At 39.1% G+C, this 18,514-nt stretch overlaps 2 protein-coding genes and 2 non-coding genes across 18 annotated transcripts in view; 1 reads left to right on the top strand and 3 right to left on the bottom strand.

Moving 5' to 3' along the window:
• Positions 1-9,131, bottom strand: part of LOC124553906 (zinc finger protein 724-like) — a 146,252-nt gene extending 137,121 nt beyond the window's left edge. For 8 of the 10 annotated variants that reach the window (XM_047127925.1, XM_047127923.1, XM_047127926.1 and 5 more), the window contains exon 1: positions 8,934-9,131. Coding sequence is in view for 1 of the 10 variants with exons in the window: in XM_047127922.1 (XP_046983878.1) it covers positions 8,934-8,936 (3 nt within the window). In the remaining 9 variants the exon portion in view is untranslated. Of the gene's footprint in view, positions 1-6,726; positions 6,766-8,933 lie in introns of all 10 variants that reach the window. The other 2 variants (XM_047127920.1, XM_047127921.1) reach the window with 2 other exon arrangements.
• A 249-nt stretch (positions 9,132-9,380) lies between these two features.
• Positions 9,381-18,514, top strand: part of LOC124553641 (zinc finger protein 708-like) — a 174,710-nt gene continuing 165,576 nt past the window's right edge. For 2 of the 6 annotated variants that reach the window (XM_047127511.1, XM_047127516.1), the window contains exons 1-2: positions 9,381-9,422; positions 14,669-14,734. In XM_047127511.1, coding sequence (XP_046983467.1) covers positions 14,687-14,734 — 48 coding nt within the window. In that variant the 5' untranslated portion in view covers positions 9,381-9,422; positions 14,669-14,686. The other 4 variants (XM_047127512.1, XM_047127513.1, XM_047127514.1 and 1 more) reach the window with 4 other exon arrangements.
• Positions 15,276-15,350, bottom strand: Trnas-cga. Its single transcript has one exon. It is a non-coding gene; the product is annotated as a tRNA-Ser (tRNA).
• Trnal-caa lies at positions 15,579-15,653 on the bottom strand. The gene has a single exon. It is a non-coding gene; the product is annotated as a tRNA-Leu (tRNA).

The raw sequence follows: 18,514 nt of genomic DNA, 5'->3' as shown, positions 1-18,514 counted from the left end.
AATTATCAAATCTTTGAAAAATAAATGTTCTGGTTGAGTAGATGACACCTCTAACAAGTTATTAATGTATATCTTGGCTCTTTATACATACACGAACGTTCTCCTTCTTGACACAATTCACAGAACAGTACGAATGAAAAAAAGAACACAGTTCAATAAAAAGTACTAGCTTCTGAAGTATAAGGTGACAAGCTTTTCAGCATAGTGTATTGTTAATGTGTAACACACTGAAATCAAGCAATGAGATGGTATTTCAAGAAGAAGAACATTAATTCCACAACAGCAGCTGTTTTCCACTGTTTGATTTCAATAATGATCAAACTATGACACACACCTCTCACTTGCTACAGTAGTGTCAAGCACTCTTCATTTTAATAATCTTTATTTTCATTATTGTCAACATAAATCACCATCTCCAAACACAACAGTTGGATGGCATTAAAATTAAGTTCCAATAAGGAAGGAAATAACTTAAGACCTGACGAAAAATTGAAACACATATCATTTCTAGACAGGTATTTCGAATTAAAGCCAAATGAAGAAATATGTCAAACATGTGAATCAGAATATAGCATGCACGGATTTCACAAGTCAATGACAAAACTGTTTTTACTCCTTTCTCCTAGAAAATTGTTTAATCTAATGAATCACTATTAGAATTTAGTTTTTTTCTATCACAAATATATACATGGAAACACATCTCCATTTAATATGAATTGTGTATTCATTTCCTTATATTCCCTACAGCACTTCTCTTTAAAGCATCTAACATAGTTTTCGTCTAGCAAACTGCCCGTTGTACACATCAGCGATGTGACCAAAAGTAGACTATCATCAGATTAGCATTAAAGCAACCCAGATATCACCTAAAGACCACTCTGAACTCTTAATGAAAACACTTACTGACAACACAAAAATTTTCAGAGGAGGGGGGGAGAAATTAAAGTGTCTGTTTAAACAAATGAATCTTGAGGCTCATCAAACAGTCAACTTCATCTTTTCCTGCATTTTTGCTATAACACATATATAACATGATCCTTTTTGCTGCCTAAACATTTAGTAAACACCTCTTTCAATAACACAGCCACTACTGAACCCACCCCACACAACCACTCTGTACAGCTATATTCTGCCAGCTGAATTGTTTGTATCTAAAATAGCAAATGAAATATACATCATTAAAATCACAAAAAATACATTTTAAAGTATAGCCTTAACTGGAAAAATATGGTAGCTCAGACCAATTTTCATATTAGAACTCATAAGAAGCCACAAAAGATCATGCAAAAACATTGCAAATACCATTTTATTCGCTCAAATATGAGCTTCAGTGTTTACTTTCAGCTCCACCCCTACTGCATGGAATTATCACAAGAACATTTAATTTTACAGGCATTACTGCTACACTACTACCCCACTATCAGAGATGTATCCGGAAAATACGAGGGCAGTTCAGAAAGTAACCTCCGATTGGTCACAATGCGGGTTGTGGGGGGAGTAGCGACGCCATCTGTGCGTTCACGCACTCAACAGGTCAGTCGGCATCAAGTCGTGGTCGAGTGAACGTCGTACCTGCGCTAGTTTAGTTTTTGTGGCAGTTTGAAACGTGTGCTGCAATAGAAAACCCCGCCAAATGTGAAGTGCGTGCTGTCATAAGGTTTTTTACAGCCAAAGGATATTCTGCAGCAGCTATTCATCGTGAGCTTTGTGCCGTGTACGGATCAAGAGTTATGAGTGAAGGAGTTGTCCGTGAATGTGTACGTTTATTTAAAAGTGGACGAGAAAACGTTCATGATGAAGAGAGGAGTGGTAGACCATCATTGGTGACTGACGAACTCGTTCAGACAGTTGATGCAAAAGTTCGTGAAAATCGACGTTTCTCAATGTCGGAGTTGTCTACTGGTTTTCCACAGATTTCTAAGACTCTCTTGTACGAGATAGTGACAGCAAGATTGGGTTACCGTAAGTTCTGTGCACGATGGGTGCCCAAAATTCTTACCGACCACCACAAAACTCAAAGAATGGCCTCTGCATTAGACTTTCTGTCACGTTATGAGGATGAAGGAGAACCATTGTTAAACAGAATCGTGACCGGTGACGAAACCTGGATTAAGTACGTGACTTGCGCCATAGGGTGGTGGGGTTTCGGGTTCCGCTGGATAGGTCAGGAGTCCACTACACGCAACAAGCGGCTACACGGGTAGCAGGGGTTGTGTGGCGTGGGCTGGGCGGTTTTTTAGGTTAGATGGCCTTGGGCAAGTACAGAAAGGACAACAGCCTCAACGGGTGTGGGGCAAAGTCAGGACATGCGGGGACCAAGCAGCAATCGGTATTGTAATTGTCAACTGTCGAAGTTGCGTTGGTAAAGTACCGGAACTTCAAGCGCTGATAGAAAGCACCGAAGCTGAAATCGTTATAGGTACAGAAAGCTGGCTTAAGCCAGAGATAAATTCTGCCGAAATTTTTACAAAGGTACAGACGGTGTTTAGAAAGGATAGATTGCATGCAACCGGTGGTGGAGTGTTCGTCGCTGTTAGTAGTAGTTTATCCTGTAGTGAAGTAGAAGTGGATAGTTCCTGTGAATTATTATGGGTGGACGTTACACTAAACAACCGAACTAGGTTAATCATTGGCTCCTTTTACCGACCTCCCGACTCAGCAGCATTAGTGGCAGAACAACTGAGAGAAAATTTGGAATACATTTCACATAAATTTTCTCAGCATGTTATAGTCTTAGGTGGAGATTTCAATTTACCAGATATAGACTGGGACACTCAGATGTTTAGGACGGGTGGTAGGGACAGAGCATCGAGTGACATTATACTGAGTGCACTATCCGAAAATTACCTCGAGCAATTAAACAGAGAACCGACTCGTGGAGATAACATCTTGGACCTACTGATAACAAACAGACCCGAACTTTTCGACTCTGTATGTACAGAACAGGGAATCAGTGATCATAAGGCCGTTGCAGCATCCCTGAATATGGAAGTTAATAGGAATATAAAAAAAGGGAGGAAGGTTTATCTGTTTAGCAAGAGTAATAGAAGGCAGATTTCAGACTACCTAACAGATCAAAACGAAAATTTCTGTTCCGACACTGACAATGTTGAGTGTTTATGGAAAAAGTTCAAGACAATTGTAAAATGCGTTTTAGACAGGTACGTGCCGAGTAAAACTGTGAGGGACGGGAAAAACCCACCGTGGTACAACAACAAAGTTAGGAAACTACTGCGAAAGCAAAGAGAGCTCCACTCCAAGTTTAAACGCAGCCAAAACCTCTCAGACAAACAGAAGCTAAACGATGTCAAAGTTAGCGTAAGGAGGGCTATGCGTGAAGCGTTCATTGAATTCGAAAGTAAAATTCTATGTACCGACTTGACAGAAAATCCTAGGAAGTTCTGGTCTTACGTTAAATCAGTAAGTGGCTCGAAACAGCATATCCAGACACTACGGGATGATGATGGCATTGAAACAGAGGATGACACGCGTAAAGCTGAAATACTAAACACCTTTTTCCAAAGCTGTTTCACAGAGGAAGACCGCACTGCAGTTCCTTCTCTAAATCCTCGCACAAACGAAAAAATGCCTGACATCGAAATAAGTGTCCAAGGAATAGAAAAGCAACTGGAATCACTCAATAGAGGAAAGTCCACTGGACCTGACGGGATACCAATTCGATTATACACAGAGTACGCGAAAGAACTTGCCCCCCTTCTAACAGCCGTGTACCGCAAGTCTCTAGAGGAACGGAGGGTTCCAAATGATTGGAAAAGAGCACAGATAGTCCCAGTCTTCAAGAAGGGTCGTCGAGCAGATGCGCAAAACTATAGACCTATATCTCTTACGTCGATCTCTTGTAGAATTTTAGAACATGTTTTTTGCTCGCGTATCATGTCATTTCTGGAAACCCAGAATCTACTATGTAGGAATCAACATGGATTCCGGAAACAGCGATCGTGTGAGACCCAACTCGCCTTATTTGTTCATGAGACCCAGAAAATATTAGATACAGGCTCCCAGGTAGATGCTATTTTTCTTGACTTCCGGAAGGCGTTCGATACAGTTCCGCACTGTCGCTTGATAAACAAAGTAAGAGCCTACGGAATATCAGACCAGCTGTGTGGCTGGATTGAAGAGTTTTTAGCAAACAGAACACAGCATGTTGTTATCAATGGAGAGACGGCTACAGACGTTAAAGTAACCTCTGGCGTGCCACAGGGGAGTGTTATGGGACCATTGCTTTTCACAATATATATAAATGACTTAGTAGATAGTGTCGGAAGTTCCATGCGGCTTTTCGCGGATGATGCTGTAGTATACAGAGAAGTTGCTGCATTAGAAAATTGTAGCGAAATACAGGAAGATCTGCAGCGGATAGGCACTTGGTGCAGGGAGTGGCAACTGACCCTTAACATAGACAAATGTAATGTATTGCGAATACATAGAAAGAAGGATCCTTTATTGTATGATTATATGATAGCGGAACAAACACTGGTAGCAGTTACTTCTGTAAAATATCTGGGAGTATGCGTACGGAACGATTTGAAGTGGAATGATCATATAAAATTAATTGTTGGTAAGGCGGGTACCAGGTTGAGATTCATTGGGAGAGTGCTTAGAAAATGTAGTCCATCAACAAAGGAGGTGGCTTACAAAACACTCGTTCGACCTATACTTGAGTATTGCTCATCAGTGTGGGATCCGTACCAGGTCGGGTTGACGGAGGAGATAGAAAAGATCCAAAGAAGAGCGGCGCGTTTCGTCACCGGGTTATTTGGTAACCGTGATAGCGTTACGGAGATGTTTAATAAACTCAAGTGGCAAACTCTGCAAGAGAGGCGCTCTGCATCGCGGTGTAGCTTGCTGTCCAGGTTTCGAGAGGGTGTGTTTCTGGATGAGGTATCGAATATATTGCTTCCCCCTACTTATGCCTCCCGAGGAGATCACGAATGTAAAATTAGAGAGATTAGAGCGCGCACGGAGGCTTTCAGACAGTCGTTCTTCCCGCGAACCATACGCGACTGGAACAGGAAAGGGAGGTAATGACAGTGGCACGTAAAGTGCCCTCCGCCACACACCGTTGGGTGGCTTGCGGAGTATCAATGTAGATGTAGATGTAGAACCCTGAGACAAAAGAACAATCAAAGATGTGGGCACATTCAAATTCGCTTACCAAACCAAGAAAAGCCTCGCAAGATTTTTCTGCCAGAAAACTGATGGCAACGGTGTTTTGGGATGCCAAAGGGGTGTTGTTGGTTGAATTCATGGAATGTGGTACGACCATTAATCAAGACGTGTACTGTGAAACAATAAAAAAGTTACGACGGGCTATACAGAACAAACGCCGTGGTATGCTGACTTCCGGTATCGTTTTTTTGCACGATAACGCCTGTCCTCACTCTGCTCGCAGAACAATGGTCCTTCTTGAGTCCTTCAAGTGGGACGTTATCAACCATCCACCTTACAGCCCAGACCTGGCGCCAAGTGATTATCACCTCTTCATGCATTTGAAGAAATGGCTCGGGTCACAGCGGTTTGGTGACGACGAAGAGCACAAAGATGCGGTCACAGGCTGGCTCCAGGCACAAGCGGGTGATTTTTATGCAGAAGGAATTTCAAAGCTTGTGAAGAGATACAATAAGTGCCTCAATCGCTATGGAGACTATGTAGAAAAATAGTGCAAAGATGTAGTTGTAAGATGTATATATTAAAATATTTTTATTTAACTTGGTGTATTTTTTTAAATCAACCGGAGGTTACTTTCTGAACGGCCCTCGTAAACCTGTCACTCAAGAATGGACACAAAAAACCATCATAATATAACCGGGAAATTAACATTAAACTATACAATTACTTGACCAAAGCCCAAAATTAATACACCATAGTGTGATTGTACATTTTGAATCGTCTATGGCAAAAGTCTGCAGCTCGGCGTCTAGTGGCTAGCATTGTTGCCTCTGGATCACAGGGTCCTGGGTTCAATTCCCGGCCAAGTTGGGGATTTTCTCTGCCTGGGGACTGGGTGTTTGTGTTGTTATCATCATCATTTGTAACATTGGCTAGATTGGATTGAGTAAAAATTTTGACAAAGTTGAGTGCCCCTCAAACTAAACATCACTATGGCAAAAGTTTCGGCATTACCGAAGGATCCGATTCCACAAGTCTGCTTTGCTCCATGACGTCATCAATATGGCAGAAACGGCTACTCCCAACTTATACAAAATGACAACAATGACATTACTACAGATACGACAACAAATGCAAACAAAAATAAAAATGACAGGTTAACACTGCACTCCAAAAATAAAATGAAACTAACAGGCAACTGTGGAAAATTGGGAGTTTAGGGTGGGGAAAAGCCATATATACAACAATTAAAAAACCACCACTTCATCCAAAAACAAATAATATCCAAAAACAATTTAACTGACAGCATTCCACTACACCAACAAAACCACAGGAATCAGACAGTTTTCCTTGCCCTATATAGCTCAACCACTTCTTCGATACCACAAAACAAACACACACAACTCTGAAAAGTGGAACCAAACCCCCCACAACTCAAAACACGAAATGTGCCATATTCACTGCATCAATTAAAACACAACTGACCTACCATTAATATACAACATGCAACAACACAAAATAACACACACACACACACACACACACACACACACACACACACACAAGCCAAACACATAAAGTACCTTAATTACTCACTGAATACACTTCCACAACCCACGTTACCGCACCACCTACCTAAATCAAAACCACATAGCACAATGACAACCAAAACTCAAATAAACACAATACCTTAAGTTAAACTCAGCACATCCACATCCATCACCAGGGGACACCATCAAATACAACAACACAACATCTACAAACACAACCAACTCACAAACTCCATACCGTAATGATGTCACACACCACACCATAGGTCAAAGCAGATGAGTGGAATCGGATGCGTCTGTTGACCCAACGTTTTACAGTAAAATTTCTCTATCAGGTAATTTCTGCACAAAACACATCACACGATTGCATCATGTATGAAAACCACACATATCGAAGGCTATGTAAATATATTGTATACAATAATAATAAATACAAACAAAACATGTTTCCACGTGCTATATTTTTAATAACAACTACCGACAGTCAGTTGAAATGGAATACACAACCAAACATACTAGCAACAAGAATTCAGTCAGTCTGTGTGTTACATCATTAGCGTTCTCTCATTGGTATATGACACCATCTGCCTCTTAGTTATATACTATTCCTATGCCCACTCAGTCCTTAATATGGGATCGTTATTAGTGGTTCATGGGCACAAAATATGGCCACAATATTCAAACTACAGAAGTGGTAAAAAAAGTGCTAAAAAAAAATCTAAGTTGGGAGCTGGGGACTGTAAATGTGTCCTCTGAGTACATGCACAAATCAATTATGCACTTCATGAAAACCATTACTAATTACTATACTAACACCACTATACTACTCACATACTGAGAATAAAACTCAAAACAATATTCTCAACCAGGAATCAAAAAACACACAATGCATTGCTGAGGATATTAAGGAGAAAACTAAAACCAATACATTTACAAAATCAGTTAATGCATACCTATTTCTCATAATACACATTATGCAGTAAAGGGGTACGTAAAAACACAAACCAGGAGATAGTAAAGATTTAAGCATCTCTTGTCAATCCGCAATATGCTTTCAGACTACAGGGCTAAAGCACATTATGGGAGAATTATATACCCAAGGTGGAAATGTTCAACCTGCCAAATCTGCTTTTACACTCATCACTAAAATTGTGGACATAAATCGCTCATCAAAATCTACATTCAATACAATTCAAATTTTGTATTCACATTACTTTGCTTAAGTAACCCATCACCAAACTAAAACTGCCCCTTTCCAATCAAACCTAGTTGCCAGCATAGACAAGCAAAATAAGTATTGTATTATCATTGCAATTCTCCAATGGTGACTGTACTCAAATTACACACCAAATGGCGTATTATCATCAGGTTAGGGGTTGAAGCTGGTGCAAGTAGACACAATCCGTCATTCAATACCCTTAGCTTCTTTGATCTTTATTAGCTCAATATCTCCTAAATTACGAGGAAATGCTGATTCAGTTATCAAACAAATGAGAATGCAAAAGAGAACATTATATCGTGTATGGTGACTCTTAAAGACATGTGGACATGTGAATAAATAATGGTTACATTAATTTTTGAATTAGTTGCACTTGTTATTAATTATTCATCTGCATGTAACTAATTTGTAATATTTTTTTGTTATTGTACTAAGCCGAAATCTGTACTACCACATGCAGAGCAGTAAACAACTAACGAGATATATACAACAAATTCAGTACACTAGGAGCAAACTGTAAAAGTTAACATTTTGTTTATTTGTCTTCTGTAACACTTTGAAGACTTAGTGCAACGTGTTTCGATGTGTAAATGCAACAGATGCCTTTCCATTTCATAGTCTACTGTGAATACAATTTTTCCGTCAATTTATATTTCTATGGGATGAAAATCGACTGACCACGTCCATAACTTTGCAGATGGAATCACACTGCATTTGACAATATGCAAAACATTTGCATGAATCACATTCAAGTAGGCCGGAGGTTCATTATCGTAACGGTACACTGTTTCCCTATAGCTGACTTCAGTTTTGATGGTAAACCTAAAATTAGGTCTTACACAAATCGCTTCACATGTAACCAAATGAACTAAGCGATTAAAATGAAGTGCCGAAGCAGGTAAAATGGTTTTATCCCACAAAGAAGTCAAAAAAGGGTGTTACATATAAAGTGATAATTTGAGCTGTTATCTGCGTATTTTTGACTATTACATACAACAAAATAAATACAGGCACTTTCTTAACTCTGAACATACCATGCACCCACAAGAAGTTCTCCAAACCTGCTCTCGGGAACATAAGCATACGCACCCACATTTTTTTCTCTATTATAATATTACGTCAAAAATGGCAGCCACATACTGCTTACGCCTATATTTAAACATAAACAGTTCACAGTTGTAACTGAAGATCTCGTGGAACCATGTAAACACCAAAGATTAACAAAAAATCAAAACATGTCGTATTGTATCTTGATAATTCAGAGATGTTACGGTTTACCAACATCTCAGAACACTTGGCTACAAACTTCCCGTTACATATCATCATTTTCATTAAATGAGTGACAGGCTTCTCTCGAATAATTTTTATTGCTATACTTTTTATTTCTACAAATTGTGTATTTTCAATGAACAGTGGCCCTGAAATGGCTTTTAAACATTATGTGTGAAAATTAGAATTTCGTTGTTGCCTGTTGGTATGATTAGCCAAACAATTGCTAGATAAACGTATTTTACGCCTCACAGGTAATGAGTTAGAAATTAGGGACTAGAATTTACAAATAAGAATGATGTCAGCACAAAAAATATATTTAGGACGAAGTTAGTGCTTTGCTTTTAGTTTTATTTTGGTCGATTTGCAATCGTGCAGCTGTTTGCTAATCACTTGTTGTGACGTTATGCTGTGTACGACAATTGTATTGATTTATTGTTATTTTACGGGGTGTACTGGAATATGATGTTTTCCCACATTTAAGTGTTAGTGATTCAATCGCTTCTGAGGGCTTTGATTATGATTTGGCTCAGAGTGTAAATTTTGCTTGTTATTGTTTCAGGTTATGTTTATCACAACAAATTACTGAGCGCGATTTTCGATGAGTTTATACATAGTGTGTACGTATACTGTACATCAATTATGAATAACGCAATGTTAACGTAACAGCATTGCACCCTGTTAAATACATGCTATTTTTGCCCCACCTGATTGGTTTGTACATGTATGTTTCATGACTCGATAAAAGAAACTACCCCGATTGAACCAGTTTCTGTGCCCTGTAATCTCTTGTGAAAGTCATTGTTAAATATCTTATGATGGATGAGAAAAGATGGACAATGAAGTTCTCACATTCACTGTATTGGTGTGGTTATGTTGAGTCACACGTTGAATGTAATGTAATAATGTTTGTGAGGGGATGACCAGGGAAAAGAAACGTTGCTCTGATCCGAGGTATTACTCTTCCAGACTGTAACATGAGCAGTTGTATCATGTTCTTCCCTACGTCTGATTCAAGTGCCCACCGTTATTACGTTACTTCAGTGATCAGTTAGGTTGGTGCGAAATAAAATGCTGTAGAATCCATTCAGTCCGAAACATTTGCCGGTCAAGGGAAGTGTTCGATTCCATCCATATGATTTGATCATAACTTTTTGTTTTTTCCGACCATTTAAAAAAAAAAAAAAAAAAAAAAAAACATGGCATCTATCATACCCAACGCAAACCAAAAAATGCATATCCTTAAAAAAAATAAACAAATCAAAATAACTCACTGGCTAAACAGCACATTGTTCCAACAACGAAATGAGGGTCAATGGAAGCGTACGACCCACCCGGCTGTTTTGACATGTGACGTAAGGTGTTGTGGTGTGTGATATGACAGTGCAGAGTGTAGTTTATGAGTTGGTTGTGTTTGTAGATGTTGTCTTGTTGCTGTTGGTAGTGTCCTCTGGTGGTGAGTATGTGTATGGTTCAAGTGTTATGTGGTGTATTGGGTTCATTTGAACATTGTTGGTCACAGTATTTTGGATTGCCTGTGACTGAAGAACTGAAATTGGTTTCAGTAAGTTATCTTTTTTTTTTTTAATTACATGACTGCGGTCGTGATAGGTGTTGTTGGTTTGCTGTTTGTCATGCAGTAATGCGTTTAATTAATTAATTAATTTTTTTTTTGTTAGGCATGGATATGACAGTTTGAGGTTGCATGCGGAGATGGGGGAGGACATGATGTCCTTCATAAAATTTCTTCTGATGTTTGGACTCCTGGCTGCAATTGTCAAGTGCATTGTGTGTAGGGAGAACATGATGATGGTGACAGTTCCGGCATCACGGACCAGGGACTGTTATATGTGTAGGTGCCGAAGGGATATCCACTGGTGCTCCATTAGATGCGGTTCCTGGTTCGAGAAGTCTAGGTTGGCCAGGAGAGGAATTATTTTGATGACTTATTGTTTTGGTTATAGATCATCTATCAGTTTTTTCGCGCATGAGACTAGAGTGAATGAGAGGACGGTTTTAGATTGGTTTTCTTTTTGTAGTGAAGTGTGTTCAGAATATGTGAAGTATAGATATAATTTGGGTGGGCCGGGGGGGTGCCCATCGTGATAGGTGAATCGCAGTTTCGAAAGAGAAAGTATGGGAGGTGTAAGTCCCTGGTTGGTTTATGGGTGTGAGCGACTGTTATTTTGGGGGGTGGTTATGTGGATTGTGTTTTCAGGGTTTTCGAGGGGCGTGCAAAGAGGGAACTGGTGGGGTTAACGGAAGAGTATATAAGGGAGGAGAGTACTATAGTGTCAGTTGCTTTTTTGTCACATGGGGGCTTGGGGAAGGGGGGTTATGATCATTTAGTTGTAAATCTTAGTTTAAAGTTCAAAAATTATGAACCTGGGGTGTGTACTAATACTATAGAGGGGTTTTGGGGGATAGTTAAATCAGTCATAGGGAGAGAGAATAGGCACTCTTCTAACTTGCAATCTCATTTAGATAGTATTGCTGGCAGAAGAGTGTCCCGAGGGAGTATTTCATTTCTTGCAAGGTTCCCCCCCCCCCCCACCCCCCCCCCCCCCCCACCCCCCGAGGGCAGTTAGTAAACTGTACAGGCCAACGGTGGTTGGTTGAGGGGTTTTTGTATGTGGTGGTGGGGGGGGGGGGGGGGGGGGAGGAGGTTGTGGGTTATGTGGTGGATTGGGTTGGGGGGGTTAGTTTTACGATTAAGTTGCAGAAAATCTCTTTTGTTGCAGTTGTTTTTAAGTTGTAGTGTGTGATTCAGTTTCATTTATTTTGTGGTATTTAGTTGTTGGTGGATTTTTGTTTCTGGGGGGAGGGTGAAGGTTGGTGGGGGTTGAGCTTGATGTTGATGTTGGAATTGGTAGGTTGTGGGTGGATGGGAGTTTTTTTCAGTTGGGTTTTGTGTGGGGGGGGGGGGGGGGAGGAGGCGGCTGTGGCTGTGGCGGTGGCTGTGGCTGTGGCTATGTTTGTGGTGCAGTGACTAACCTAGTGTGTAGTGCTGGAATTTGTTTGTGATGAGTAGATGTCTTTTTGGGTCTATTATTCGTGAATTGTGATGTTTTGTGGGATTTATCAAGTGTTGGGGATTCGGTTTTATTTATGACAGGTGTAGGTGTGGTTGATCTATACAGCTTACGGCAATTATCTGATTCCAATTTTTGTAGTTGTGGATGCATTTTGGTATCATGAGTTGGTTGACCTATATAGGTGAAGGAAAATGTTCAATTTCTATGTTTGTCGTCGTAGCTGTATGTGTTTTGGTATCGTCAGTTGTAGTTGACTTATATAAGTGAAGGGAAGGGTCCGATTCCAATGTGTGTCGTCTAGTTGCGTGTGTTTTCGTTTCATCAGTTGTAGTTGACTTATATAGGTCAAGGGAAATGTTCGATTCCAATGTGTTTCGCCATGGGTGTTTTGGTATCTTCAGTTGTAGTTGACCTGCGTAGGTCAAGGGTAGTGTCTGAGTCTTGGTTTTTATTTTGTAGTATCAAGAATTGCGATTGAGATAGGTGAAGGGAAGTGACCGGTTTTTGTGGGTGTAGTGGAATGTGTGAATTTTATGTTGTTTTTTCTGTTGCTTTTTGTGTGTTTTGGGATCTTGGTGTGTGGTTTTATATGTTAATATTTAGTTTGTGCCCACCCACAACCCCCAGTTTCCCATGCTTGGCCCCCTTGTTTGATTATATTTTTCGAGTGAGATGTTTTTGTCGTTTTTATATGTATTTTTGTGTTTGTTGTGTTTATTTACTGGCGTCGTAGGCACCATATTGATGATGTCATGGGTCAGACCAGATGGGTGTAATTGGATGCTTCGTTTTTTTTTTTTTTTTTTTTTTTAAGGGATAATAGGGAAATGTTTAAAAGTTAAACACTCCGGGTTTGTCTGGGTGATGATATGATGACGACGACCATAAGGTTTTGGCTTGATTGCTGACTACATGAGATGTCATGTGTAAAGAGATTAAGTAGTTGACTAGAATCCTGGCATCTTGGACCAGATGCCACTATTTGTGGCAGTTTGGTGGTCTAATTGACACAAGACCTGGCACGAGAGATCTAGATTGGTCATCAGGGAGATTGTTTTACTTACGTATTTTTTTCATTATCATTAATTTTTCAGTTTTTTTAGTGTGTTTGCAAAGTGAATTGGGTGGTTTTCTTTTTGTAGTGAAGTTGGTACTGGGTATGTTAACTATAGGGGAATGATGTTGATTGGGGGGGGGGGGGGGGGGTGAGTAATTGGCAGTGGAGATTTTGTATAAGTGTAGTGGAACATGTTTGTGGTCAGTTCAGGAAGAGCTGCTAGGTAATGGTAATTTTCACTGACAAAAGGCATTACATGTAGATGTGGATTTTATATCAGAGCTTAACAGATGTTAATCTTATGAATGTGTAGTTAGAAGAAAGTTACATCACCAGTTTGGTAAGAAAACTGATATTAAATGTTGTTTATTATCAAGAGTCAGCTGTATAGTGAAAATATAAGTTGCTACTTATTGCAAAGATGATACATTAAGTTGCAAATAGGCACAACAAAAAGGCACTTACACAGTACCTAGCAGGCTGATGAAGGATTTTTCTGTAAGCTAATATGGAATTGTCTTTTAGTTGTGCCTGTCTGCAAGTTAATGTGACATCTTCTTGGTAAGTAGCAATCTATCTTTTCCAACCTGGAATTCCGATTATAAGATTCAACTGTTTGTGAGTACTGTGTGTGGATTGCAGTGTGCATGTTTTTCTTTAGTGAACATATAAAGAGTTCAACGTGGGGCACTGGACTGTGAATGGCTATAAAGAAAGTCTCAAACAACTCTGTTAAAGTGCATATTAAATTGTATGATGAAGAAGTGATTCAAAGGCTGGTGACCAGAATACATTTTCATTTTGTTCTTGTCTGTCTGTATGTAAGTAATACCACAAAGAAATTGTAGAATGATACATCAGTTTTCAGATTCAGGATGTAATGTGCAGCATATATGATTAAGAAGTACAAATTCTATTCTGCTCCTGACTTTATTAAGTACATGATTATAAGCGTCTTGGCTTGAGTTCATGTAAATTGAGGTATTCCCAAAATAAATAAATAAGCAAGCATTGAGCTAGTGGAAGACTACAAGCACGATTGTAAACTTTTTTCTTTGTCTGTGAAACAGGTTGACTACAGCAAATGGTTTTCTTTGGTAAATGCACCGTAATCTATTAACTGCTTCAATGGCGCACCTTATTGCAGTTAGAATTTATGTTGAAGAGCAAGATGTGTGTCCTGTATTGCTCACAACATGGTAGTATATCACAAGCCAGTGTTAAAAACGCCAGTTTAAGTGATCTCTTTCAACAGCATGAGATTGTGATGTTCTTTCATTTTGATGCTATGTATTAAACTCTTCGTAACGTGAAGTTTACAATTCATTGGTTGTCTTTCGGTTTTTGGACTCTCTTCATAATCTATGATAAATTTCTTTCTGTTGTTGATTCCTTTTTTCTCTTCCAGAGGTGTATTACTGCTGTCATGGGTGACACGAAAACTGTTTGGCTTGAAAAAGAAGAAATTGATGAGGTATGTACTGAGCCAGATTCCATGGTTACTTACTTCCTTTGCCACTGTTTCATTAATTTCTGTAGGCAGTATACTATGTGAATAAACACAGTTCTTGACATGTTGCTGGAAACATGAATAATGCACTTTAATGTATTAGTGAGATTGAAGGGAGACGAAGAAATTCAGAGGCCGGCTGGTATATTTGTTACAAGTAGATCTGATCAATATGCGAGTACTCCGAAGATGTTTTGTGATCTCAAATGGGAATCCCATGAGAAGAGGAGGTAGTTCTTTTTGCTAACACTATTGAGAAAATTTAGAGAACTGGCTTTTGAAGCTGACTGCCAAATGATTCTGCTGTCACCTACATACATATCACATATGGACCACTTGGATAAATAAGAGAAATTGGAGCTCATATGGAGGCTTATAGAAGGCTGTTTTTCCGTCATTCTATTTGCGAGCGGAACAGGAAAGGAATTGACTAGTAGTGGTACAAGGTACTCCATCATGTACTGTAAGGTGGCTTGTGGTTTATCTATGTATATGTAGGTTCAGTTTGCCCGACCGAGACTCGAACTCGGGATCTTTGCCTTTCGCGGGCAAGTGCTCTACCAACTGAGCTACCGAAGCACGACTCACGCCCGATACTCACAGCTTTACTTCTGCCAGTACCTCGTCTCCTACCTTCCAAACTTTACAGAAGCTCTCCTGCGAACCTAGCAGAACTAGCACTCCTGAAAGAAAGGATATTGTGGAGACATGGCTTAGCCACAGCCTGGGGGATGTTTCCGGAATGAGATTTTCACTCTGCAGCGGAGTGTGCGCTGATATGAAACTTCCTGGCAGATTCAAAAACTGTGTGCCCGACCGAGACTCGAACTCGGGACCTTTGCCTTTTGCGGGCAAGTGCTCTACCAACTGAGCTATCGAAGCACGACTCACGCCCGGTACTCACAGCTTTACTTCTGCCAGTACCTCGTCTCCTACCTTCCAAACTTTACAGAAGCTCTCCTGCGAACCTAGCAGAACTAGCACTCCTGAAAGAAAGGATATTGTGGAGACATGGCTTAGCCACAGCCTGGGGGATGTTTCCAGAATTCTGGAATACTAAATTTTATTAAATACATTAATAGGGGTGTATCCTGTAGGTACTAAGCTTTGGCTTTGAGTCTTGATGTAGTAGTGTTAGACACCATATGTGCACAAAGAGATATAAGTGAATATTATTTATTTTGGTTTTATATTTTTGTGGAATGGAAGATTTTAATGACGTGAGACGATAAGAAGCGGTGTGAAGTTGGATTGCAAAATTCACACCTCTCTCACATCGGTTGACTGACTTGATCTGCTCAGCCGATCTTCTTCTCTGTATTGCCAGCTCCGTCACTCTCCAAAACCTTCTTCTCCAAAGAACAATGCTGCTTGCAGAAATTTACAAGACTCTCTCTCTATTTTTGAAATAATTTTGTACTCGAATAATACTTTTTGTTCAGTCATGATGTATTTCAACTTCCTTAAGTAACATACTCAGCGCTTTTCACATTAATATTCAAATGATTAAAAGTTAACTGATTTGTCTTGTGTTAGACTCATTTAAATACATCGGCAATATATTTGGCTTAACGACCACATAATGTATGAGTATGTCTTGCCTCTAGCGAGTCCAATACATGAAGTATAATTAACAATTTTTCAGCTGTTCTTCTTTTTTCTCATTACAGTAATCACTGATATAAAGCACAATAAGATACATAAACACTCCTTGTTCTTCCAATACGACTTCAGTGGCACGAGTGGCAAACACTTGTAGATGCTGTCTACCTTGTGCTCATTACTCCTTTCCACCCTGCACACACAAACGTGTCGCAAGTTTGTACATTCTCTCACAATTATTTTTTAAAATACCGTGTTTTAGAGACTGTAGGAGGATGAGCGGTTCTAGAATTTATGCAGAAATTCTCGAAGCACTAAAACATCTATGATGAACCTATGCAACATAGTCCAAGTTGCATGTTAGATTGTAAGGTGGTGGTTTGATTGTGAGTTGTCAAAGTCAGTGAACGTGAATACAAATCTTTATTGTCATCACATACTGATCTGTACCATAGGCTGAGGACTGCGTTAGTTTAAAAGATGACAGTTTGATAGTGAGTTGGCAGAGCCAGCAAATGAGATGTTGTGCAAATAATTATAGTTCTTGTTGTAGCATTTATTGTAGGCTAGTTGGTGTTTTGGCCAGAGGTTCATGTCCCCCATTTTGATAATGTCGTGGGTCAGTCCAGTTGGGTGAGATTAACGGGTTGAATATTTTCTGGTAAATATATTTAAACATAAACATATTACAATTTCATAAACAACTTAAATTGTAGCTTAAAGTAATAGTCTGTACAGATTAATTGTATATTTCCAAGTTCTAGAATGGATCAAAATCAATTTGTTTGAAGTCTGATTAACTTTGTAACTAACCTCAGAATCTATTAAAAAGCCACATAATGTCATCTTTCACATCATGTGACACTTTAGTTGATGGACTGAACATTTACTAGGTTCTTCCAAGAACTGTTTAACGATTATATTCAGAGAAAGCCATCTGCATTGAATAAGTACAAGTTTCTTTTCACTCATTGTATGTTTTATATAGTAAACCATCCTCTCAACTATTGCAGCAGTCGTTGGCATTTCTTTGGCCAGTCTCCATTTAGAAGTCATAATACTGAATGCCTAGTTGGCAATTCCCAGTCTGGAAAGATGGTTACATATTTTCTCCCTTTCTGTAACATGTTACCTTGAAACTACAGTTGTGATTTGTGACATCTAGCAGATTAATTGGAAATTGGTTTTTACAATTATAATACTTGCTTCCATTGTTGACAAAGCATTTTATTCTAGTATACTTCCTATCTAAACTGGTCATTGCATTTGCGAAATGCTGTTTTCCTTTGCATGTCTGTGCAAATTATGTTCATTTTTATCACTTTGTATTGCTAAATGTTGAGCAGAAAGCCTCTTTCAAATGACTTTGAAAATGTATTCTACTAGATTTACTACTGCTGCTCTGTGAAATGAGAGGAAAGTCCAGTCCTCATATATTTGGAAAAATGAGTTGATGCAAACGTATCTGGAAAGACATGAATTATGTTTTATGCTCCATCTATGAACATAAGATTACATTTACAAGCATAAGAACGACATTGTGGCAATGTTAACACTAATTGACAAAAGCATGGTACAGTTTTAATTACAAAATATTTGCATTGCCTTCTATCCAGCACATTTTTATTTTCTAACTTCAGGTATATTGCTATTGTTTCCATGTTAATATTATCAAAGAATTAAATCATATTATGTGGTTGCTGTATTTATCATTTCTGTAATGCATACAAAATGCAAGTGCTGCTGGTAACTGAAGTAATCCCATCATAACTTCATTTTTAAGTTCTTGTGAATTACACACACTGAAGTTAATATTGATTCTCTGTTCTTGCTCCTGTTTTCCAAAAAAAAAAAAAAAAAATCTGTCTCAAGCATGTGTGGCACAAATATTTTATGGGAAACACTCTGTGTTGAATCTAGATTCATTTCTTCGTAGTCACATTGAAACCAGACTTCCTATCACACTAACAGATATGTCACTTCCTCCAAATCACTGATGTTGAAAATTTCTGTAGAAGCAGTGACAATGCAGATTTATTTCAGTGACTATGCAGATTTATTTCAGTGACTGAGAATGACACATTGCTGAAACTAGCCTGATTGTCTAGTAGTGTGCATAGATTACCTAGCCAAGTAAGCATG

Source organism: Schistocerca americana, chromosome 11 (genome assembly GCF_021461395.2).
Source record: "Schistocerca americana isolate TAMUIC-IGC-003095 chromosome 11, iqSchAmer2.1, whole genome shotgun sequence".
In the NCBI taxonomy this organism is placed as follows: domain Eukaryota; kingdom Metazoa; phylum Arthropoda; class Insecta; order Orthoptera; family Acrididae; genus Schistocerca; species Schistocerca americana.
The sequence above is the reverse complement of the archived record's forward strand: the minus strand, read 5'-3'. Positions and strand labels throughout refer to the sequence as shown.